The 25,338-nt window shown below is 42.6% G+C and overlaps 1 protein-coding gene across 1 annotated transcript; it reads left to right on the top strand.

Annotated features, from left to right (window-relative positions):
- Positions 1–24,474: 24,474 nt before the first annotated feature.
- LOC132237927 (large ribosomal subunit protein uL6-like) lies at positions 24,475–25,126 on the top strand. The gene has a single exon (XM_059702465.1). The coding sequence runs from the start codon at positions 24,497–24,499 to the stop codon at positions 25,073–25,075; it is 579 nt and encodes a 192-aa protein (XP_059558448.1). The 5' UTR covers positions 24,475–24,496; the 3' UTR covers positions 25,076–25,126.
- The last annotated feature ends 212 nt before the right edge of the window (positions 25,127–25,338 follow it).

Genomic DNA, 25,338 nt, shown 5'->3' on the forward strand with positions numbered 1-25,338 from the left:
AGGGAGGCAAAGTGATTCAGAAGAAATCAGAATTGCCATGAATTAGTAATTGTTGGAGATATATGTATGGAGGTCCTTTGTCCACTTCTTTCTAATTTTGTATATATTTCTAAAATTCTAGAGTAAAGAATTTAAAAATAATAAAACATCAATCTAAAAAATACATATATAGAGAACTCCACTTGGCAACTCTTATCAGCTGCCCCCCTTGCTTCTTATTAGTAGGTTCTTGACATGGAATTTAGTACACACATCAGTCTATATTCCTATACACATTTTGGAAAATCCAGCAACTTCTCCACAATTCAGAAAGAAATAGTCCTAAATACGACTGCATAAAGCAAATAAAATTTTGAAATAAAGATTTTTTTTTTGGGGGGGGGGGGGTTGGAGCTGCAAAAGCCACCGCTATCACTCTTCCTCTCTAGCATCAGTGAATTCATTGCGATTTTCTCTAGCAGATTTTTTTTCATCAGTCTTTCCAGTCATTTTTATTACTTTTCATTTTAGTTTTGACCTCTAATTCCCTGTTTTGAAAAGAAAAAGAAAATTAGAATTGAGTGTGAATTTGTTCCAAGAAGCTTGCTTATTTCCTTCCTTGTATTTTCCCATGTTCATCTCCCTAGAGAAGTCCTGACACAGGGCCTGATTACCACATATCTTATTTTATAAACATTGGTTAAGGACCCTCTGTTGCCATTTTCTCATCTATCCTTAACAACCACCCAGTGTGATAATAACATTGGCCCCACTTTCCAGATGAACAATTTGAAACTGATTTCCACTGAAGACTGCAAAGCTTATACTGGATAAAGTGAAAGAGCAATTTCTTGTTAAAGAACAAGCCAACTGGGAACTGATTTTCCTTCATTTGACCACTCGAAAATTCACTTAAGAAACCATCATTTAAGAAACCCGTGGGATTTCTTACAGATGGGCCGTCGGTATCTCCTCTCCATGTATACCCATCTTCTCTTGTAGAAAGTTGCAAGAATAAATGAAGTTCCACTCGCTCTTAACTCACACTAGCCCAACTCACCAATCCCCAGCACATAATCTCCATTCTAGAGTCCTAAATCATTCCCATGGAATTTTTACAAAGGAGGTTTTCCAAACTAAACTAATGTTAAAAGAGTTAAAACATTTTGCAATTTTCTAAATATTCAAAAATTAAAAGAGGGATGGTTGTTTCCATGAGTATCATGTTGACAGCCAAACTTCCTACACAGGACCCCAAAATTCTCAGTTAGTAGACATGATCTCCATGATCCACTTTCCCTTACCAGAATACTACCCATTTGTGTTTTTTTATGAGGTAGGAGAAGTCTTGGAGTATGTTCCATTCCATCAAGGTAGGAGACGTCTTGGAGTGTGTTCCATTCCATCTTTGCTTTTTCTGCCCTGTCTGCTTTCCTGTTGTCCCTTCTGCCTTTCCCCCTACAACCAAGAGTGCAAACCTGACAGACCACTAAGACTCCCTGCCCTCCATGACCATTCCAGCCTGCTGGGCACCACACCGAGAGGAAGGGGGCTGCCTGAGGTTTGCAGAATGAGCTGGCACTCCCAGGGTGAGCTCTGGAGTAAGAGGATTCCTGGGGACCTGCCAGGGTGACTCTCTAAAAAGCCGAGAGCCAGCGGCCACAGGAGTTGCTCCTTAATCTGCAACACCACCTTTGAGAAGTCGCATTCGGAGGGAACGTCAGGCAAGATCTTGGTTGGGAATTGGAGCCACTAGCTCTGCGGGTGGATGGGGATTTCTGCAAGGCATCCCTTCCATGCTTCTGGTCTATTATCTCTAAAATCTCATTAAAAGCTCTTGTCCTCATGATCAAGCTTATCTAAATTTAAGGGTAAATCCCAAGCTATCTCTTGAACTAAACTGAATGATATTCTTCTCAAAGAGCTTTGTGTAGGAAAGCAACCTGGGCAGAAGAACAGCTATGTCTAATTCTAAAGTGAAGAGATGAAAATTGAGGGAAGATACAAAAAGGCATAACAGAATGTAATGCTACAACTCAGGGTACATAGTCAAATGGGTCAGGAACCCAGTTCTATTGACCATAGAAATGGTCACTTCATCTTTGCAAACCAAGCTACTCAGTCTCCTGCCCAGGTTGTACATTGAAACACTGAAGAGGATTTGCTTTCAGTTTGATCTGGTTTAACTCAATGCCTCTGAGCTAGAAGTTACTTGTTCTTTCTCTTCAAACCAATAGCCATTTTTCCTCCTGTCCTCAGGGCAAGACAGTCTCTGCCCCACCCTCAGATCCATTCTCTGCCCTTTGTTCTGCTCTGTGCCCTAGGAGGCCAGATCTTAGACAGCATCCAGGTGGTGTATTGTTGGATTCAGCCAGTGGACGGCATTGGTAGGAAATCAGAGGCCAGAAGGGGAAAAGATCAGAGATATTCTTCCCCACTACCTCCTTGGTTTAGCCTGGTTCTGGGGTTCTGACAGCTCCCACCAGGAAGCCCTCCTTCCTGACTCATCTCCCATAGGGTCAAGGTAGGAGTTATGTTTCCTCTTCCAGAAGGAAATGGTAACAATTATTGAGTACTTCTGTGTGTAAGCACTGTCCTAGCTATGTTCACACATTATTTAATTTGTCCTTATCACAATCAGAAAAGCAGCATTATTTGTACCATTTGCAGTTGAGAAAGCTGAGTCTTAGAAAGATTAAGACCCTTCTCAGGTTCCCAGAGCTACTGAGGGGTTAGTTAGACCCAATTTGAATCTTGTTCCTCTATTCTTCCCATACATTATACTGCCCCTTGAAGGGAGTTATTTATGTTTGGTTACTCTTTGCATCACCTAGGAGGACTCCAAAAATGATTCTTTAATTTAATAATCAGCATCGGCCTGTATCTTATTGAGCCCCCCCCCCCAAAACACACACACACACACACACACACACACACACACACACACACACACACACACACACTTGTTTTCCTGTCTATTTCCATTTTGTTTTCCTTGCTCTCCACTCTGTCCTCCAAAGCAACTCAGAAATTCTCAATGCTCTGGCAGCCAACATCTGGTCATTCAGAAACATTGGAATGATTGACTAGATTTCTGAGTTTCTTTCTGGATGCTGAGTATAGTGGTGATACTGCAAGCCTCTCTATTGCTTCCTCTGTGCCATCCCACCACAGCCAGTGCTGGGCTCTGTACACAGCCAGCCTCCATAAATACTGCCAGGTGTCCAGTCCTTGGCCAACCTTCTTCTTCCTGTTTCCCTGTTCCTGGGCACCTGCTCTTTTATCCTACCTTCCCCACATCACTGAAGAAACCATAGCCCACTCTCTAAGTTTCTGTAAAAAAGATTCTTGAATCTGATGAGTGATTGCATGATGTAACCTTTGAGATTATTTCAAATGCTAACATTCTGTGCAATTCCAGAAAGGCAATACCAGCTGATGAACGATGGAATTTATTACAAAATTCTTGCTCTGTGCTCTAGGGAACACCAGGTGATGTACCTTCATTAACCTATGAGGCATCTGGTCTTACTAAGAAATCCTAGAAGTAGCTCTCAAACTATAATATGACAAGAATTACTTGGGGTGCTTAACAAAATGCTGCTTCTGTAGCCTAGCTAACAGATTCTGAATCAGTGTTGTGCTAGGGCACAGGATTCTTTGTTTTTTAACAAGTCTCCCCAGGTAATTCTGATGCAGGCGGACCATAACACAATTTAAGAAACCTTGGGCTAGCCCTAACCGGTTTGGCTCAGTGGATAGAGCATCAGTCTATGGACTGAAGGGTCCCAGGTTCAATTCCGGTCAAGGGCATGTACCTTGGTTGCGGGCACATCCCCAGTAGGGGGTGTGCAGGAGGCAGCTGATTGATGTTTCTCTCTCATAATGCTTCTCTTTCATCGATGGTTCTAACCCTCTATCCCTCTCCCTTCCTCTCTGTAAAAAATCAAAAAAAAATTTTTTTTTAAAAGAAAGAAACCTTGGGCTAAAAGAGCTGTATTAGCAGGTTACCTTATTTTGCATAACATTTAGCTCAACAAGCATTTAGTATAAATGGGCTGATGGTACTAATCCTGGACATCAATTTTTTTGCCTGAATTAAGAAACAGACTATTTGTAGTAATAATAGCAACAATAGCTATGACTTGCTGGGGGCTTATTCTGAGCCACTGACAGCTCTGGGTATGCATACACATTATCCACTTAATCCTCAAAACTCGCCTGGACAGGTGTTACTCTCCAAACTTTAAAGAGGACAAAGTCAAACCTTGGGAGTTAAGGCTGGCCCTAGCTAGTACATGGCTAAGCCTGGATTTGAACACAGGCATGTGTGATTCCAAAGACAGTGTTTATTCTACACCACCACACTTCCTCCCTTCCTAGTAATTACCCTGGGAGGAAAGGAAGAATGATTATTATGTATGAGCTCTGCTGAGTATTAGCCTATCTCCCTGAAAATTAGAAAGAAATATGGTTGGTCATAAAGAAATAGCCCTGACAATGAGCCCAGGGGAAACTGTGGATTCTTCCACTAAATGGAGCATGAAGGACTCAGTTATTTAGCTTAATTCTTCCTAAGGCAGAGAAATAAAAAAGATGACCCTCCAAATCTTTTTCAGGCCAAGACTTCATTAAATGTTACCCTCAACTAAATACCTGTCTCCGTTCTGAGGGACTTGCTGCAGTCAGTTCCGCCAGCCTGTAGGTGCAAACATCTGGAAAGCAGGTGTTTGATTTTGTAGGTGCCAGAGGACACACAGCTGAGCTGCACAGCTGAGGGGACAAGGAAGGAAATATCTTACATTGATGTAGCACCTTTCGACTCTCCCCAAGCTCCCTTCAATGGGGAAGTGATGGAGGGCAGGAGGTGACTGGAGGGCCACCAGCTGTGGAACAGCTGCACAGGGGATCATTTAAGACGATGACAGGAAGTGAAATACAGAAGGGTAGTTGGTCTTGGGGAGGGGTCTGAGGGAAGTGGGGAGGAATGGGGCTAAATCTTCCTGCCTGAGGTTGCTCTGGGGAGGCCTGGTTACACTCAGAGGCCAGGGACTCTGCTCCTAGTTCTGCTGGGGGAGGTGAAAGAAGGAAGGGAAAGAGCATTTTCCTTCATAAAAGCAAGAGTCACACAGGCAACATTTGTGTGCTCCTCCATTCCATGCCCCCTACCTGAAACTGGCTATGGAGTTCAAAGAGCCCACTTATCATATGCAAGGGGCCTCGGTAGTCATTTTCTTCAAATCTGTTTATACCTTATTCCAAGTCCCTAACACTGCTTCCATTCTCATAAGAGGTTTCTCCTCAGAACAGTGCCAACATTAGAGAGGTCCCTCTGATCATGGTAATGGATCCACCTGGTGCCTGCTAGGATGTACCTTATGCCAGCCTGAGCTGTCCCTTCCAGTCCAGTGTCCACTGTGCCCCAAGTCCAGCCTTCCTAAGCCCCACACCACCTTTCCCTCCCAGACCAGCCTCCTCTCCAGGGCACCACAGGACACCCCAACACACCCTAGGAACGTCTACACTCTGCCTTGCCATTTTCTACATTCACCTCCCCCTATTTCCCTCTCACTCTAAGACACTGAGATAATCTCCTGGTGGCTTCAGGCATTCACAAAAGACAGAGCCTTCGACTTTAATGTAGCTTCCGCAAGCCATCCTGCAAGGAAATGAATTAATAAGTGCAACACTTATATAGCCTTTTATGTGCTAATCACTATTCTAAGTATTTTATATGTGTTGGGTTATTTAATTCTCACAGAAACGTTACAAGGTAGGCCCTATTGTTATCTCATTTTACAGAGTAGGAGAGTGAGGCACAAAGAGACTAAGTAACATGTCTGAAGTCATACAGCTGGGCAGTGACAGAATTGGGATTTGAACCCTAGCAGTCTGTCTGTAGAGTCACAAGTTACTATTTTCTGAAACTAAATGAGGGAGAAACAATTAACATTTCAAAATTTACGTGCCCACACTAGGAGATCAGCGAATAAGTTTCCTAGTTATCCTCTGATACTCTCCCAGTACCACCAGGATATGAGAGAAGTTGTCTCTGCTCTGCCACCAGCAAAAAAAAGGACAAGAAGAGATTCCCCAAAACTGAAAAATTAGTTCTGCTTCAAAAATATTAACCTGGAATGGACAAAATTTTAAACCAGGAGTAACTGATTTACTTTGAGGAGCAGGGTTTAAAGTTTAAACCATCAATAAAAATGGTGGCTGAGTTCAATTAAAAACAATAATAAATTGCACTTCTAAAAATCTGACTTGAATGATGTTTTTGCCTGTGCATATGTCCTCAATCAGCTAGTAAAGTACAAATGTGTTCTTAAAAATAGATAGGTAGATAGATAGAAGATAGATAGATGATAGGTGATAGATGATAGATATATGATGATAGATAGATGATAGATAGATAGATAGATAGATAGATAGATAGATAGATAGATAGATAGATAGATAGATAGATAAGAACTTGTCCAATTGGGAGTAGTGTGGGGGTCCACAAAAATTTCAAGTAAGACCATCAGATAGCAATGTATTTTCCATAATAAGAAGTGAATTCTGTTTCTTTCTCACCATCCCTAATCTTCCTCCTGTACTCCCTGCTCAGATTTCTTGGCCCTTTGAAAGCAACATGGCACAACCCAACTGCTTTATTCTTCCTCAAATGACCCTCTCTCCTATATTCTCTACCATATTGTCATCTTTTCCATCTTCCACGTCTGAAACCCAAGAGTCAGCCTGTATTTTTCTCTCCATAAGTCTCTACTATCAAATTGGTTTCCAAGAACGATTGATCCGTTTTTCTAAAAACTTCCCAATTTCATTTCTTCTCCATCTTCCATTCCACTTTAATAAGTTCAGGTGCTCATTATTCTTCCCTGGGTTTTTTCCACAGCCTACAGCTGGTCTCCTGGGCCTCTTCTTCCTCTAATCTCAACTCTTTCCCACTATCACCAATCATCTTATGACTATGATGTCCCTCCTGTGGTTCCCCCAATACTGAAAGAATAAACTCAAGTGCCCTCATTAGCTTTCAAGGTTGACACAATTTGTCCCCAAGCCCAACTTATCAATTTCACTTCTCGCCCCCTGAACATCACAGTCCCTGTGTTACACACACAGTCCCTGAACACCACAGTCCCTGGATTACTACCAACCAGACAGCCACAGTTTTTTTTCCCTGTTTAATTTTTACATGTGTCATTTCCTTTCCCTGGAATTCACTTCTTCCTTTTCTCTGAACACAAGAATCAGCCGCAATATCACCTCTGTGATGACACCTTGCTATTTACGTAAGCAAGTTGAGCATCTTGTATAAAAACCCCAAATCTGCATTTAAATATAAATAAATAAATATAATTGAGTTAGGTGTCTTTAGACTCCAGATTATGAGGTCCTATATCAATGATGGCGAACCTATGACACGCGTGTCAGAGGTGACACACGAACTCATTTTTTTGGTTGATTTTTCTTTGTCAAATGGCATTTAAATATATAAAATAAATATCAAAAATATAAGTCTTTGTTTTACTATGGTTGCAAATATCAAAAAATGTCTATATGTGACACGGCACCAGAGTTAAGTTAGGGTTTTTCAAAATGCTGACACGCCGAGCTCAAAAAGTTCGCCATCACTGTCCTATATAGTCCCAATAACTATAAGAGAGCCTAAACACAGGAGACAACTCAGAATTTCTTCTATGAATAAAGTAGATATAACAGTACAAAACAGTTATCAAATGTAGCCTCATTTTATCCCATGAAAAGTCAGCATAGTGTAAGTTTGGGAGGGCAGAATGCCTGGGGTTGAATCCTGGTTCCACTTGCCAGCTTTCTTATCTCAAGCAATTTACTTAACCTCTCTATGCCTCAGTTTTCTCATCTGCAAAATGAGATACTATTAGTACAGACTTCCAAGGGTTGTTTGAACATTAAATGAGTTTTATGCATGGAAGGCACTTGAAGAATGTCAAGCAAATACTAGTAGCACACACTCAATAAACTATGGTTACTATTACCAGCTTTATAAAAATTACTTACAATATTTTATTACTAAGACCCCTTTCACATACACCCCTTTCTTCCAAATGTTTTGGAGTATAAAACCAAGCAATACCAAGCCAGCTTTCTAACTCATATTATATTCCATTATCAGTGTTTTAAAACAGGGATGGGCAGTATTTCTTCACCAAACCTTTCTTGCTAGCTTCTCTCTGGTCCAGGAGAGCAGATACCATGTTCATACCCTGCCTGTTTCCTCATTTTTTCTTTTCCACTCAATGATTTTTCTAGAGCAGAATTTCTCCTTGGACCTAAGAACCTCCTGGAGAAATGTGCTGAACTGTAGAGCCCAGGGCACACTCAGATTCTGATTCAGGAGATTTGGAGTGGAGCCCCAGAATCGGTATTTTTACAGCTCCCAAACTGACACTGTTATACATGCTGCACACTCTTCTTATTGTCTTAATCCCTCCAAGACCTAAGGGGGGAAGGAGAAGTCTTTAAGAATCTTCCAGAACAAAGGGAGGAGGTGGCCATAGTCACAACAGCTGGAAGGCATGTATCGCATCTCTTTATCTGCTGTGTTGCCAAGCCCTCTGTCAGCACTCCATAAATAATAATCACCATGATAATAATAGCTGGAATAAGTGCACTGAAATTAAACACAGGAAAAGTGGAGCCACAGCTGGAATGTGCAGCAGCATAATGATGTGGGGGAGGAGAGCCCCACAGCGACCCCATCGCCTGTCTCCCTAACCACAGGGCAAAGAGCAAGCAGTCCTCTTGCAGTAATGCGGATGCAAGATATTCCATAGAGAATCTTCACATGATGTTTGTGACCCTTCAGGTGACCTCACTGACCCCAGACAGGACTGGTGTTCCTGGGGACCACTTCAAACCACACTCCTTCACACAGGCATCAAAGACCATGCCCAACCCCAGAAGTCACCCAAAGTCTCCCATCCAACACCTGGAGATAGTCTCCCGAGCTCTGTTGCTATGCTTATATCATGAGGGATGCCATGCTCCTGGTGACCTCACTCAATCTAGGCAACTCTGACAATGAAACATCATGGTTATGATGTACATTTTTACTTTCACCACCTGATTCTCTTTCTGCACTGTGAAACTATGTACAACAAGTCACATATTTTTTTCACGGAGAACCCTTCAAATACTGATGGGTTCCCATGGAACATTTACATCTCTGGTCCCCTCTTAACTTGACCCTACTACTTGGTTATTATCCTTCTTAAAGCATATCTGTATCTCTTAAAACTGACCACACTGTTTCTAGAATCATGCCCCTCCTTTTTACAGATCTGGAAAGTTAGATCCAAAGAAGTTAAGCAAGACTTCCTGAAAGTCATGAGTATAGGCACATGGCACATGTCATCTGCTTGTGGCCACAGCTTGGACTGAGGGTGGCCATGGAGTCCTCCTGGGGCCCCACCTTGTCTCCTCTACCCCACCAGCAACCTCCACACCTCATCTGCCTCCTCTTTGTGGATGCCATGGGGGTGCTGGTGGGCCTGAGAGATGTTTTGTGGGCCCCTGGGAGGAATAGCCTCAGTGGGCGGCAGGAAAATTCTATTTACAGCCACCTCATTTGCACAAGCGGAGGATCTGGGCAGCAGGCTGGACTCGTCCAGGATATGAAGCTCTCAGATATGCCAGATTGTTATCACTGTCAGATACAATTTCCTTTGCCCCTCCGCCAGGCCCATGGTGCCCATCTGTTTATGGAAACGGTGTGGTCCTGGCTGGGTATTTTTAGACAGAGCCTTTGTTGGGCAGGAGTGACTTCCCACCAGAGCTCCACCTGTCAGCGCCATCCAGCTTCTCTTCTTCAGTTATTTGTTGTAAAATTCTAATAAATAAAAACACAAAACAGAGGGCTGAAGTTCCTCAGAATGCAGTGGGTGCTGAACTTTCACCCCACCTATTCCTCCAAGGGTAGATTTTCCTGTTTTGATTTGCTTCCATTTTTGTTTTTGTGGGTGTTTTTTTTTTTGTAGTTATTTTTTCTTCTGTCATTATCTGGAAAAAGAATAATATGCAGCTCCTCCCACATCCATTAAAAAATAAGCTTTATTTGAGGACTTCCTGGAGAGTGGGAAATTGCTCTGTGTGCTTGTGACAGCTAAGTCTAAGGAGGAGGAGAGGAAATAAAATGAGAGGCAAGGGGAAGAAACAATATTTCAGCGTTAACACTATTGGCTCATTAATAGGCTGTTAGTGACCAACCAAATCAAATGTCATTTTAGAGATGGAGAAACTGAGGCACAACAAAGGGAAGGTAGGTCATAGCTCAAAAAGCAATTCCAGAGCATAAAGCACCAAAAATTAAACATAAAATAACTAAGATATTATTATTCCCAGCTCTGTGCCATTTGGAGCATAGGATGAAGCTATAGGAATATTGAGGTCCTGATATGGACCTGAGACTGAAGGTTCTGGGGAAAGGAGATGACTTCAGGACAAATGGAGCTATAAGTGGCAGGCCAGTAGCCAATGTTTCAGAATGTGAGTATCGTTGTGTGGGGAAGGAAGGATAGTGGAAAATTAAAACAACCTCTTATGGCCCTGGCCGGTTTGGCTCCATGGATGGAGCGTCGGCCTGTCGACTGAAGGGTCCCAGGTTTGATTCCGGTCAAGGGCATGTACCTTGGTTGCAGGCACATCCCCAGTTGAGGGTGTGCAGGAGGCACCCATTCGATGTTCTCTCTCATCAATGTTTCTGACTCTCTATCCCTCTCCCTTCCTCTCTGTAAAAAATAATCAAAAAAATCAATAGAATATATTTTTAAATAAATAAATAAATAAATAAATAAATAAATAAATAAATAAATAAAAAATCCTCTTTTGGGAGAAGAGCCTTAGAAAGAAGAGATGATAGGAGGGAGAAGAAAAGGCTAGTAACACTTAAAGATAACTTATCTCAATGCTTTAGAAATTAACTGTGTCCATTTTCATGGTTGTTTCAATTGAATCTCATTCCATTCTGAACTGTGATATTAACCAAAGCTTTGGGAAATTGACTTTAAATTTTCTCTTGAAAATTTTTTCTTGATGTATGCTTGCCTCCAAAATTCAACTATTTGTATAGAATTTAAACAATATAAATTATTAAAGACTTGACTTGGGATGTCCTAGTTCAGTGGTCGGCAAACTCATTAGTCAACAGAGCCAAATATCAACAGTACAACGATTGAAATTTCTTTTGAGAGCCAAATTTTTTAAACTTAAACTATATAGGTAGGTACATTGTTAGTAACTTAATTAGGGTACTCCTAAGTCTTAGGAAGAGCCACACTCAAGGGGCCAAAGAGCCGCATGTGGCTCGCAAGCCACAGTTTGCGGACCACTGTCCTAGTTGGTATTACCCCTGCTGAATATTGAGGATATTTGGACTGGGGATGCAAATTCCCAGAGTTCTTCACTGGCCAGGCCCAGCATGCACCCCTGAACATCTTCAGAAAGAGTTGGCAGGCCTGCTGGTCCAAGATGAGCAGATGGACATGGGGCATGAGGGAAGCATGCATCTGCAAGCTTAAAGAAAAGAGGAGAGAACCAACATAGTGGCATAGGTAAACACCTAAATTTGCTGCCGCACACAACCACATTAAAACTACAACTAAAAGACAAAACAAATACCATTTAGAAGCACAGGAAGGCTGGCTGAGAGGAAATTCTACAACTAGAAGGAAAGAGAAAAGCGTATTGAGTCCGGTAGGAGGTCCAGAGGTGTGGAAGAGCAGAGGTATGAGGCACGAGCCAAAGGGGCTGGCAGCTGGGTACGCTGTTGTCTTTTTCAATCGGGAGGGAGAAACAAACTCCTGACTGCTCTGAAATCCAGTTCTGGGTGAGAATTTGGGGACCCATACTCATACAGAGAGAAACTGGACTGTCTGGCATCAGGCCGGAATGTGAGGGTGGCTTTCTCGCAGAGGTGCTTGCAGTGGTCATTGTTCCTGCATGGGACCGCAGGACACAGACCCCGGGACATTTCCGAGGCAGAGCAGACTGGTCGCCATTGCTGTCTGCTCCGCCCTGGTGATTCTCTGAGACCCCGCCCCACCCAATTTACAATTCCACCCAAGGTGTGCACAAAGGCTTTTGCGTATAAATGGCCTGGCCTTTCTCTGCCTAAAAACCTGGGCAGACTCAGTGAGCAAGTCCTGCCCCATAAGGGTGTCTCCAGCACAGAAGTTCTCCCACCGTAAACACAGCTGATTCTCACAGCCAATTGGCCTGGAGGTCAATTCCACCCAGTGATACCAACAGCAATCAGGCTTAACTACAACAAGACCGTGCACACAACCCACAAAGGGGTGCACCAAGAGTGTCCACCTCGCGTAATTAGGGAGGCTGAGCCACTGTGCCCTATAGGACACCTAGCACACACAAGGCCACAGGAAAGTAGCCAAAATGCGGAGACAAAGAAACAGGTCACAAATGAAAGAAATGGAGGAAAGCAAACTACTGGATATAGAGTTCAAAACCACAGTTATAAGGTTACTCAAGAATCTTCTAGAAACCTCTGAGAAATAGAGTGAGAACTTCAAGGATATGAAAAAGGACCAATTAGAAATTAAGCATACACTGACTGAAATAAAGAATAATATACAGAGATCCAACAGCAGACTAGAGCAGTGATGGCGAACCTTTTGAGCTCGGCGTGTCAGCATTTTGAAAAACCCCAACGTAACTCTGGTGCCGGTCACATATAGAATTTTTTTGATATTTGCAACCATAGTAAAACAAAGATGTATATTTTTGATATTTATTTTATATATTTAAATGCCATTTAACAAAGAAAAATCAACCAAAACAACGAGTTCGCGTGTCACCTCTGACACGCATGTCATAGGTTCGCCATCACTGGACTAGAGGACCCCAAGAATCAAGTCAAAGATTTGAAATACGAGGAAGCAAAAACAACCAAAATGGAAAAGAAAAAAGAAAAAAGGATACAAAAATATGAAGACAGTGCAGGGAGCCTCTGGGACAACTTCAAGCATACCAACATCAGAAGAAGAGAGAGAGCAAGATATTGAAAACCTATTTGAAGAAATAATGACAGAAAACTTCCCCTACCTGGTGAAAGAAATGGACTTACAAGTCCAGAAAGCGCAGAGAACCCCAAACAAAAGGAATCCAAAGAGGACCACACCAAGACACATCATAATTAAAATGCCAAGGGCAAAAGACAAAGAGAGAATATTAAAAGCAGCAAGATAAAAACAGTTAGTTACCTACAAGGGAGTACCCATATGGCTGTCAGCTGATTTCTCAACAGAAACTATGTAGGCCAGAAGGGAGTGGCAAGAAATATTCAAAGTGATGAATAGCAAGAACCTACAACCAAGATTACTATTCTCGGGGGGGAGGGGGTGTGAGGGGTGTGGGAAGAGACTGGACAAAAATCTTACACCTATGGACAAGGACAGTGGGGGGTAAGGGCCGGGCGTGGGGTGGGAACTGGGTGGAGGGGAGCTATGGGGGGAAAAAGAGGAACATCTGTAATAATCTGAACAATAAAGATTTATTTTTAAGAAAGAAAGAAAAGTAAGAAGGAGGCCTGACTTGGGAATCAGGAGACCTGGCTCCACATCTGGCTCTGGAACTATTAGTCACATGCCCACAAAATATCACTTCTATTCTCAAGCAAAAAGTTGTTCATATGCCAAGGAGGGGAGTGGGGTGAAAAAGACCCTGAGGTTTCCACCAACTAATAGAGTACATCTCAGGGACAGGGTCAAGTAGTGGGTAAGTTTGCCCACCTTTCTCGGAGGATTTACAGGTACATTTCTGAGCAGGCCAAAGAAGCTTTACCACATGAAGGAAGTGCATGAGCCACCCTAGATCTCCAAATTCCCTTCTACTTTGATCCAGGTGCTTGTCCTATGACTAAAGCTAGAGAGGGGTCACCTGGGCATTTTCTAGAAACCAGTAGAGCCACTTTCCAATGGCTGACCACCCTGTCTGTATGTTCTCAAATAGCAGTAGTGCTTACTAAAATGCAGATCCTTGGGCTGACTTTGAACTTACAAAATCAGAATTTCCAATGGAAAGACCTGGTAATCTGTATTTTAATGACTTCCCTTAGGTAATTCTGATATAGCGTCCTATTTAAGAACTCGAGCTCCAAAGAATACAAAAGTATATTGCCATCCTTCTCTCATCTGGAAAGTACAGACAGCCGGTTGACTGTGGGTTGGCCATCTATTACCTAGCTTGAGAGCCTCCTGCAGCAAGGCCCCTTAAATGTGCTGCGGCCCAAGCAGAAACCAATATGGTCCACCATAGGAACATGCAGTGGTTAGAGAACAGATGAGAGAGTGGGGGAGACAAACCCTCAGACAAATAATTAAAATCCAACTCAATGTTAGAGGTATAATGAGAAATGGTGAAATATGATTGGCCATTAGGGAAAGCAGTATAGTAAGGAGCAAGAGGAAAGAGTGTGGCCTTCAGAAACTTAGCCTGGGTTTGAATCCCACTCCATCACTTACCAACTGTGGATTCCTCTGGGCCTCAGTTTTCTATTTTTGTAAAGTGGATTGAATACTCAGAAATTCATGAAAATCAAATAAATTACTGGCACAGAATAGATACTTGGTGACTTCCAGCCCATTCCTTCTTGCCCTTAAATGTTACTAATGACACACTGTCCTCCAGGATGACACAGAGATAAAAATGATATCTTATCAGGAGCTCTTGGTAAGCCAGTTCTCACGGATAATAACATATTTATCTAGGTGTCTGAGAAAAGAGAATTTCATGTTATTTCCCATTGTTAGCCTGAAAATAAGACTCCCATCCTCTGGGGATCTTTGGGGCTGTTTTTTGTTTTTGTTTTGTTTTTGGCTCTTCAGAGAGTTATGGACCCATGAGAGTGGCATGTCCTAGAAACAGAATGCTTGCTTTTCCAAATAAAATGGGAGTGGGGTCCTCGGGGCTTCTCCTCCCGACAGGGGGGTCCAGCATGGTCTGGGATAGAGGCCAGCATCTCTTCTCTGAGGACATGTCAGTCTAAGATGCCAGGACAAATGACAGTTGTTTGTTTCTTCTCTGTCAGCTGTGTCTAAGCACCATTTACAAAGTGCTTTCCCAAGCAGGACCGACAGCATGATGATGTCAACACAATGGTGGCAATGACCTCTGAAAGACCTCCCACACCTCCTCCAAATCTTTGCTCAACTATTACCTTCTCAGTGAGACCTACCCTGACCACCCCATGAAAACTGTAATCTGTCCACATTCCAGCACTCCCCATCTTCCTTATCCTGCTCCATGTTTTCAAATATTCTTTCTCATATGCAGCAGCCATGAAAACACATGCTACAGACCTCCATCCCCAGGCCACATTGTTTGCCAAGGGCCTAAGCTACAATGATTTTAAATCCATCACTGAGTTAGGCTGTTCCCAGCCAGTGACTGAGTACATCAAAGACTCCTGATGTCTAGCTTTGGCCAAACCAGGATGTCTCCACCCAACCTTCTCTTCCTCTCTCTCTTCACTAAGGGTCAGACTTGCATGGTGGTCTATGGCTCCTCCAAACCTTCTCTGGCAGCCTTTCTACTTTCTTTCACACAGGCATTTCCTCTAAGGAACTCCTCACATGTTGACCTGACTTGGTGTTTGCTTCTCAGAAGAGCCAGGCTAACACCATATAGCATTTATCTATGAACATGCTAAATTCTTTGCTTATTATATTTATTTTATTTTCCATCTCTATCCATACACAAGAAGGCAGGATTTTTTTTTAACTATTATGTTTATTGGTATATCCCAGGTACCTAGAAGGTGACACATAATGAATAGTAATTTAAAAAATAATGCCCATTTTATAGATGGGAAAATAAAGCTCAGAGAGGTTAAGTGACTTCCTCAAATGGCTCAGCCTATAAGTGGTAAAACTATATTCAGAATCCTGGCCTTCTGACTCCAAAGCTCTGATCTTTCTTCTCTCTTTGCTCATTATCACCTATCCTCTTTTCCTCTCCTCTCACCCACCTCTCTTTGTTCTCCATTTCTCTTTGTTTCTCTACTTATTGGTCTTTATCTTTGTCTTTCTTTTTCTCATGATGTTATTTACTTCTCATGTGTTCAGTCTTCATGGTTTGTGTGTGTGTGTGTGTATGGTGTGTGTGGTGTATGTATGTGTGTAATGTGAGGAGTATGTATGGGGGTAATGTGTGTGTATATGAGGTGTGTGTGTTTACAATGTGACTGAGATGGACTGGTGCATCAATATTACTCAGGGATGTTGGATTCAAAAAGGGGAGGAGTTGGGACTAAAGGCAGCCATGAAGGTATAGAACTGAAAGACTTCATAAGAAGGTGAGGAAAGAGAGTCTGTAGAGCAAAAGCCACAGATGGGGGTTAAATGACTAGAACCCAAACCTACTAGTCACTGACTTTTTGGCTCTGACCCAGTCTCTTAACCCCCTTCACTGCCATAATCTCCACTTTAGGAATTCCAGCTCAATGTTCTCTTCAGCAACAAAGACCAAACAAATGGTGAGTGGGAAAGCACTCTATAAGTAGGAACAACTGTGAGCACCCTTAAGGAAGGACAAGCAGACACAGGTCATGAGACCCATGGCCAGGTTTGGAATTTCTCTCCCATTCTCCTTTGGCCGCTGGGTGCTGCTGCCCATCTGGGTGGTTAGAAAGAGGAACTGCCTTCAGCCTATGGTATTTGGGCAGCAACAAAGAATTTCCGGACAGTGAGTGTGGGAGAGGTGATGGAACAGGTGCCCAGGAAAGGCTGGGGAGTCACCTTCCTGGTGTGTGGGATCAATCTCCCTGTGTCTAGGGTGATTTTCATAAGGTCTTGAATACACACCTAGGAGGAGAGACTCATTAGGCTCAGGAGGACAGCAGATGGTGGATGGAGCCCAGGAGAGGGGGACAGTGGGCTCAGTGTTGCCTGCAGGAAGAGGCATCAACTGTTCCAGACACTGTGCCAGAGCCATGAGGGGCTGAAGGAGAGTTGGCACAGCCCTGCTCAAAGCCCTCCCAGCTTTGAGACTCTGGCTCTTGAGCCTTAAGGAGGGACAAATGGGGAGAATGTGGAGATCTGGTGTCCTGACTTCCTTTTTTCTAATCATATAGGATGATAAAAGGCAAAATGGGGTAACAGTTTTACTTTGTGCATTCTGTCCTTCCTTGGGCAACATCTGTCCAAGGTCACAGCACACATTCTAAAGGGCTTACAGCTGTGTGGTAACAGAAAGCTTCTGATGCAGCAGAAAATGTTCCTTTTGGGCCTTGATAACAGCTCTAAGAAGTCTCCACTGATTTTTGTCACTGAAGTGCTCCACTAGCTCCAAGACTGGAGTGCTGGAAGTCAGGGAGACTAATTGAAAACTCTGCCAATGACTTGATAAATGACAGGGAAGATGGGCAAATGAACATGTTCTCTCCAAAAAGAGGCATGAGAAAGGGGCACCAGGAGGGCAATGATGCCCAGGCCACTGTGGAGGTGCTCAACATGCCTACCAGGTGTGTAGTCATACCCATGGTCCTCACAACCTGTGCACAGGTGGAATTCTCTATGATCAGAACCCTTCATTGCTGCTGTAGGAGTCCTCACTTACTTGCAGGGCTGGGATGAAGATGGAATGAGATCGAGTTTGTGAAAACACTTTGAAAGTACTTTTGAAAGGTTCTGTGCAAGGTGAGTTGTCTTTAGCATTATAAAGTCTGGTGCCATGGGGCTCTGAAGGAAGTTGTCTTCCAAGTTGGCATAGGAGAAACAACCCAGGTGGGCCAGGTGACCCCAGCCTGCCTTTAATGCTAATTTAATGAACACTGTATTTCTTTGAGTCTCAATTTCTTCACCTGTACAATGGATGGAGAGACAGATAATTTGGAGTATCTCTTGCAGCTCAGACATTTTGGGATTCTGATCACACAACCCCAGATGCAAGGGGCTCAATTCCACACATTCTCTTACCTAGTAGCCTCATGCCTTCGCCTATTCTTATCTTCACTCTAGATTGGGGATGAAATATCCAGACACACAACAAGCCCAGTCAGTACCTGCATGGCCCCGCCCTGCTCACTCTCCTGTACTCCCTGCCCAGTTTATTCCAATGGAATAGATAACAGAAGATAGAAGAAAAATTCCTTTCTCCAGCTTTACCACTCTCAAGCATGCTTCCTTAGGGACCTCAGGATATCTAAGCCTCGTTCTCCTCATATGTGTCTCCTCTGAGGGTGAAAATAAAATCAATAGCTCTGTGGATTTGGGGGAGTGGGAAGTTGGGAGGTGGCACAATGCACTCAGTTCAGGAGAACATGGGAATGCTCACAGCCCTGGAGATTCATTCAAGCAGCTGTTGACGAGGATGTGAGAGGAAGTCCCAGCAGGTTCACCCACTCTGCAAGGCACTGCCTGGCCTGGCCCAGTGCTCACACTTCCTGGATTTCAGCCAGGCCATCCAGGCCAGACCAAGACCAGAGAAAGGACAGCAATGGAGCCAAATATATCTTGAGCCTGGAAGGATTTCATTCCACTGAGTCATAAACTCATGGAATACCATAAGTCCTTAGAGTTCAGTCTTGCTCAGGAATTTCCTCCACAGTTTCCCTGTCTGCTCATCCTTCTGCCATTGCTTGACCATTTTCATTGACAAGGTGTTCACTATCTCATAAAACAGCCTGTTCCATGTAGGGACAGCTCTGGATGATAAACATCCCTGCATGGACTGAACCAACATTGCCTCCAATGAGCCTGATAAGTGTCCTCTGGGGTTTTATAGAATTACATGTCTACTTGACCACTACCTCCCTCCTGTCTCCTTTGGCTCTATGGCTGGGGCATAACTTGTGACTGGGACACCACTTCTCTATAACTACACTTGGCAGCTCTCCAGGAAAAATGTACAAAAAGAAACAACAATAGAGAACCCTAAAGGGTCCTGTGGCTTAGGCATTCTAACTCCCTAAATGATAAAGAAACATTAAGTGATAAACTTCTTAAACCTAAAAATTGGTCACAGCACCCAGCCCCATGCTCTGCTTGTCTTTCTGTCCTTATCTGGGTTTTGCCCTCGCACTTCACTCAGAGGAAGCCATCAAGGAGGTGAAGAAATAGAGGAACCAAGTTCTGAGTCATGGTCACCTCAGTCTGTCAAAAATAACAAATGAAGGAAATAGCCATGTGACCTTCATAAAGTTGGTGCTCCCTCTCTGTCACTCTTTGACTCCTGTCCAGTATCCATCCATGGGTTTTGACCAATCAGGATCACAGTGTCTGATAGATCCTCTTACCATCTCATTGGGAGGACATGAGAGTCACTGAGTTCCTCTCTGAAAATTATGAGTCATCCCATCTCTTCCACCCCAACTACATAAAGCCTTGGGGTTAAGGTGGTCTCAGATCTCTGTGAGAAGGTCTCCATGTGTTCAGAGAGAAAATCAGGTCTGGGGTGACATTCCAAGGTCCCTGCACTGTGAAACTGATAGCAAAGGGGACATGCGGCATGTTACTGGGAGGGCTCAGAAGGAGAACAGCCTCTATAGGTATCTTGGAGACCCGCTGGGTGCATTATCAGCCAGCATGGATCAACATATGCCATTGTAAAGCAGACAGCAGGGATTGGCAAATCCAAAGCCCAATAGTGACCTGGAGGCCAGCATGACCACAGCACCGTGCTCTCTCGTCAAAATGTCGAGAGGGCATGGTTCACCGGATGGCGGCTTGATTTGCAGATCCTGGCTCCTGCTGGGACTCCTCCACCTTCCTGAGCTGCAAGTGCAAAAATGACTCAGGCCAAAAAGAGTGTTTCCATGTAAGCAGCCCAAACTAGATGCCACACAAATATCATCACCCAGCTCAATTCCCCAGGCTTTCAGGCCATTCCTAACCTACCTCACCACATATACTGAGGGACACCCATCTTCTCTGAGGCCCCACCTTGGAAGGTGCTTATGATCCATTTTGCCACCATGAAGAGGAGCCTCCCAAAAGATGAAGCCAGTGCTGAAGAGAGCAAAGTGAGAGAGACAGGTTCTCAATGTCATTTGAGTGCTTGATGCAACTATAGCTTAAGTAGCGCTCCCTCTGATCTTTAGGTCTCTGGGCTAGAAGGAAAAAGGGTTAATACCGATCCAAACATTCTTCCTGGAACCTCTGTATCCCTTTGTTAAGTGTGAAAAAAGCAATCCTCTCAATAGGAAATCATTAAATAATCTGAGTCACCAACATCAGTCCCAGCAGACTAGAGAAAAAAAAAAACCTCCTAAAAAGTAAAGACTGTGGGAGGACATAGTGCATTTTGGAGTATGTTATTATGTGTATTGGGAGAGGAGGGTTTTTTTTTAATAATACAGGTAATTTATAAATACACCATTCTAAAAAAATTTTAATGTAATACAAAAAAAGTATTGAATCCTAAAAATCCCCTTTAGTTCTATCTTATCTTACCTTGTCAATCCCACTGCTTTCCTTAGAGGTCACTTTACTGCATATCCTTCCACATTTTTTTCTTTCTATTTGTGTAAATGCATATTCACATATACACTGAAAGTTTATTTTCCTTCTCACATAAATAATGTAGCAAAAATCATGTCAAAATATGTATTCACCACATTATGACTTAATCCTAGGTATGTAGAAAGAAAATATTTCCCAGCTTTCCTTGCAATTAGGTTGGGAACATGTAGCTGAGTTGTAGTCAATAGGAATGTGAGTAGAAGTCACATGTCACTTCTGGTCCAAGAGTTATGACTGAGAGTGCTTTCAGTCTTACTCATCCCATGGCTAAATGGAATTATAAAATGAAGGCAGCATGGGTTCCAGGTCGCCACTTGGAAGAAAGCCACACCAAAGAGCCAACTGACCCACACTGGACCATGATGTGAGCAAGAAATAAACCTGAGTCATGTTAAGTTTCTGAGATTTGCTGTTACTAAAGAATAGCCTAGACAAGTGGTCGGCAAACTCATTAGTCAACTGAGCCAAATATCAACAGTACAATAGTACAATGATTGAAATTTCTTTTGAGAGCCAAATTTTTTAAACTTAAACTATATAGGTAGGTACATTGTTACTAACATAATTAGGGTATTCCTAAAGCTTAGGAAGAGCCACACTCAAGGGGCCAAAGAGCTGCATTTGGCTTGCGAGCCGCATGCGGCTCTTTGGCCCCTTGAGTGTGGCTCTTCCACAAAATACCACGTGCAGGCACGCACATACAGTGTGATTGAAACTTCATGGCCCATGCGCAGAAGTTGGTTTTCGGCCTGGGCGAGTCTATTTTGAAGAAGTGGCGTTAGAAAAAGTGGGGGGTGTAGGTGGGTCGGGCGACGGGAGACGCGACACAGGAGGGCCGCAGGATACGCAGTGCGGGGGAGGTGCCAAATATCAACAGTAGTTAAACTATATAGGTAGGTTAATAACAATGTACCTACCTATATAGTTTAAGTTCAAAAAATTTGGCTTTCAAAAGAAATTTCAATAGTTGTACTGTTGATATTTGGCTCTGTTGATTAATGAGTTTGCCGACCACTGGCCTAGACTATTCTGACTACTGCAAATAAAATTTTACTCTACCTATTGTTCTGTGTTTTTTTCTTAAGGGTATGTCTATACAAGTCATTTATCTCCTCCTCAGCAGGATAACATAAAGTCATTGTGAGGGAATTAAGTGAGAACACTGAACATAAATTTTCTGAAACTCTAGAAACCTTTTTTTCTTCCTCTCTTGCATGCCTTTCTTATAGCACCAACTCATGTTCCAAAGGAGGCCTGAAACTCTGGGGTTTTATTATCCCTCTTGGAAACAGAATAGATTCTATGCTTTGTGGTACGCTAAAAAGACTTCTTTGTCCCTGTAATGCAGTGGTTCTCAACCTGTGGGTCGTGACCCCTTTGGCGGTCAAACGACCCTTTCACAGGAGTCGCCTAAGACCATCCTGCGTATCAGATATTTACATTATGATTCATAACAGTAGCAACATTACAGTTATGAAGTAGCAACGAAAATAATTTTATGGTTGGGTCACAACATGAGGAGCGGTATTTAAAGGGCCAGAAGGTTGAGAACCACTGCAGTGCAATGTATCTTATGCTGGACCATCACAGGACAAAAAAAAAATGCTACCATTAGCAGTATACAGTCATCTCTCAGTATTTGCATGGGATAGATTCCAGGACCCCAACAGATACCAAAATCTACAGATGCTCAAGTCCTGTATATAAAATAGTGTAATATTTGCATATAACTTATGCACACCTTCACATATATTTTAAATCACTCCTAGATTACTTATTAATACCTAACACAATGTAAATACTATGTAAATAGTTGTTATGCCTTTTTGTTTAGACTAGAGGATAATGATAAGAAAAGAAGTCTAAACATGTTCAGTACAGATGGAACCATCATAGGCCTAACTACATAGTACACATCAACAACAATGCAACAATTCTTTTCTGAATATTTCTAATCCACAATTGGTTGAATCCACAGGTACAAAACCTGCAGACATGGAGGGTCAACTGTGCTTCTTTGGGTCTGGAGAGGCTTTAAGATTTTCTACAAATACTCCAGGAAACAAATACTCTAAATCTCAACTAGTTAAGTGAAGATTAGTGGTTCAAGCTGAGATCTTTATGGTAATAGGGTGTGGGATGGTGAACAAGAACACCAAGATAAGAAGGGAGGTGAAAGAAGAACACAAAGTTATTTCATTCTTCACAGTTCTATTTCATTTATTTAAAAGCACATTTTCCCAGTATAGCGTCTGTTAAGTCTGTTGTTTCTAATTCTTGGAAAAGTGGTCACCCACATGGGGAATCCCTGACAACACGCCATTAACCAGAGTGTCCAAGCAACCAGAGGCCCCAGGGATGTTCAGTTGGGAAGCATAATGATGACGAATCCTGTCCATATTGTTTATGAGTTAACAACTAGTTTATTATGTAGGATGTTCTGGGTGACTCCTGGGAAACTATTTAAACAAATAATCAGCAGTTAAATGACCTAATAGAAAAAGTGTTGTCAGGTTCTTGGAAGAGAACCATGATTTAAAGCTATTCATAGATTCTTAGAATTGGAATGCACTTTCATTATCTTCTAATAAGATTCCTTCATTACAATAGTGAGTAAACTGGAGCCTAAAGAAGTTAAGGAACTTGCCCAGGGTTAAAATTTGCATTCTTTACACATACCTTTACCACCAAAGGGCTGATGTCATTTTCACCGCACTGACATCTTCCCGGGGTTATTGAGAGAGCACTGGAATATGAGCCACAAGACCTGTTTCTAGTATAGGATCTGACACTCTAACCTTGGCCAAGGCACTTAACCTTTCTGTAAAGGTCCACTGTAAAGCTCATAGGAGCCTGTCAGTTTTATGGCTCCTTTATAAGGAAATAGCTTCATGCAGTCATTTCCTGCAAAAATTGCTATAACTTATGCTTCAAGTATAGAGCCTACCAACCCTGCCACCTCATCACAACTTCTCTTGCCAGGGAGAGAGGATAAGTAGTTTTCATACTATTCCATCTCTGAGGTCATTGATCTTTCCCTCAGATATCAGCAGCTCTCTTTTGGGATGCTTAAGTGCTAATCAAAATGGACTCACTTGGTTATCTACCCAGTATCTCTCATCCCTCTTTCCTTTCTAGGAAGCTAGTTTTGTTCGGGTCTCTGCCCTCCCTCACTTATCAATGTGCCTTCAGATGTGGGTTCTGAACTCACTGACCCAATCACAGCAATCTCGTCTCCCTGACCAGTTCAAGATCTCCGATTTAAGCCAATCACCACCTGGCATTCCCTTAACAACAGCTATTTGTCCAGAAATTGGCAAATGACTTAAGGTGGCTAATCAGGTAAAAAGGAAAAACTTACATTTTGTGCTAGGGAAGGATTTTTATTCCATGCTTTTCCTATCTGCCTGTGTGTGAAAGAAGAAAATGTATTGGCTCAGCTGTTGATGGCAACCATGTTGAAACCATGAGGGAAGACACCTGAAACAAGATTAACCCTTAGAGGAGACGGAAGCTGAGCAAATCACAAAGAAATGGATCCAGATGAGTATATCTTACCTAGAGTCCATCCTGCCTCTAGACTTCCTCTATGTGAGATTTTTTTAAATTCATCTTTATTGTTGAAAGTATTACAGACATCCCTTTTTTTCTCCATTGACCCTCTGCACTCCACACCCCCTACCCCAAAGCCTTCACTGTACCATTGTCTGTGTCCATGGATTATGCATATACACATATTAGTTATTTGGTTCACCTCTTCCCCCCTCCCCACTTTTCTTTGAGATTCATCAGTATGTTCCATGCTTTTATGTATCTGGATCCATTGTGTTCATAAGTTTATTTTGTTCATTAGATTCCACATATGAATGAGATCATGTAATACTTGTCTGTCTTTGACTGGCTTATTTCACTTAGCATAATACTCTCCAGGTCCCTCCCTGCTGCCTCAAAGGATAAGAGATCCTTCCTTGCTCTTTGCTGCATCTACTGTGAGGATGAAGACCATTCTCAGCAAACAGACTGTGGACATCCCAGAAAATGTGAACATCACTCTGAAGGGATGCACAATTATTGTGAAGGGCCCCAGAGGCACCCTGAGGAGGGACTTCAACCACATCAATGTAGAGTTCAGTCTCCTTGGAAAGAAAAAGAAGAGGCTCCAGGTTGACAAATGCTGGGGAAATAGAAAGGAACTGGCCATAGTTCACACTATCTGCAGTCATGTACAGAACATGATCAAGTATGTTACACTGGGATTCCATTACAAGATAAGGTCTGTGTACGCTCACTTCCCCATCAACATCGTTATTCAGGAGAATGGTTCTCTTGTGGAAATTAGAAATTTCTTGGGCAAAAAATACATCCGCAGAGTTCGGATGAGGTCAGGCATTGCTTATTCAGTATCTCAAACCCAGAAAGATGAGTTGATTCTTGAAGGAAATGACCTTGAACTTGTATCAAATTCAGCTGCTTTGATTCAGCAAGCCACAACAGTTAAAAACAAGGATATCAGAAAATTTTTGGATGGTATCTGTGTTTCTGAAAAAGGAACAGTTAAGCAGGCTGATGAATAAGATCTAAGTTGTCCAGCTATAGAAACACCAAGATGCTGAATGATTTGTCACACCTGTTTATGAAACTATAAAATCCTTATATTGATTTGCGGGGGGGAAAGAGATCCTTCCTTTTTTAAAAAAAATATATTTTATTGATTTTTTTACAGAGAGGAAGGGAGAAGGATAGAGAGTTAGAAACATTGATGAGAGAGAAACATTGATCAGCTGCCTCCTGCACACTCCCTAGTGGGTATGTGCCCACAACCAAGGTACATGCCCTT

The sequence above is a fragment of the Myotis daubentonii genome, chromosome 7, assembly GCF_963259705.1.
Source record: "Myotis daubentonii chromosome 7, mMyoDau2.1, whole genome shotgun sequence".
Classification (NCBI taxonomy): Eukaryota; Metazoa; Chordata; class Mammalia; order Chiroptera; family Vespertilionidae; genus Myotis; species Myotis daubentonii.

Coding starts and splice junctions, on each gene's coding strand:
- LOC132237927 (XM_059702465.1), top strand. CDS start 24,497: ATGAAGACCATTCTCAGCAAACAGACTGTGGACATCCCAGAAAATGTG.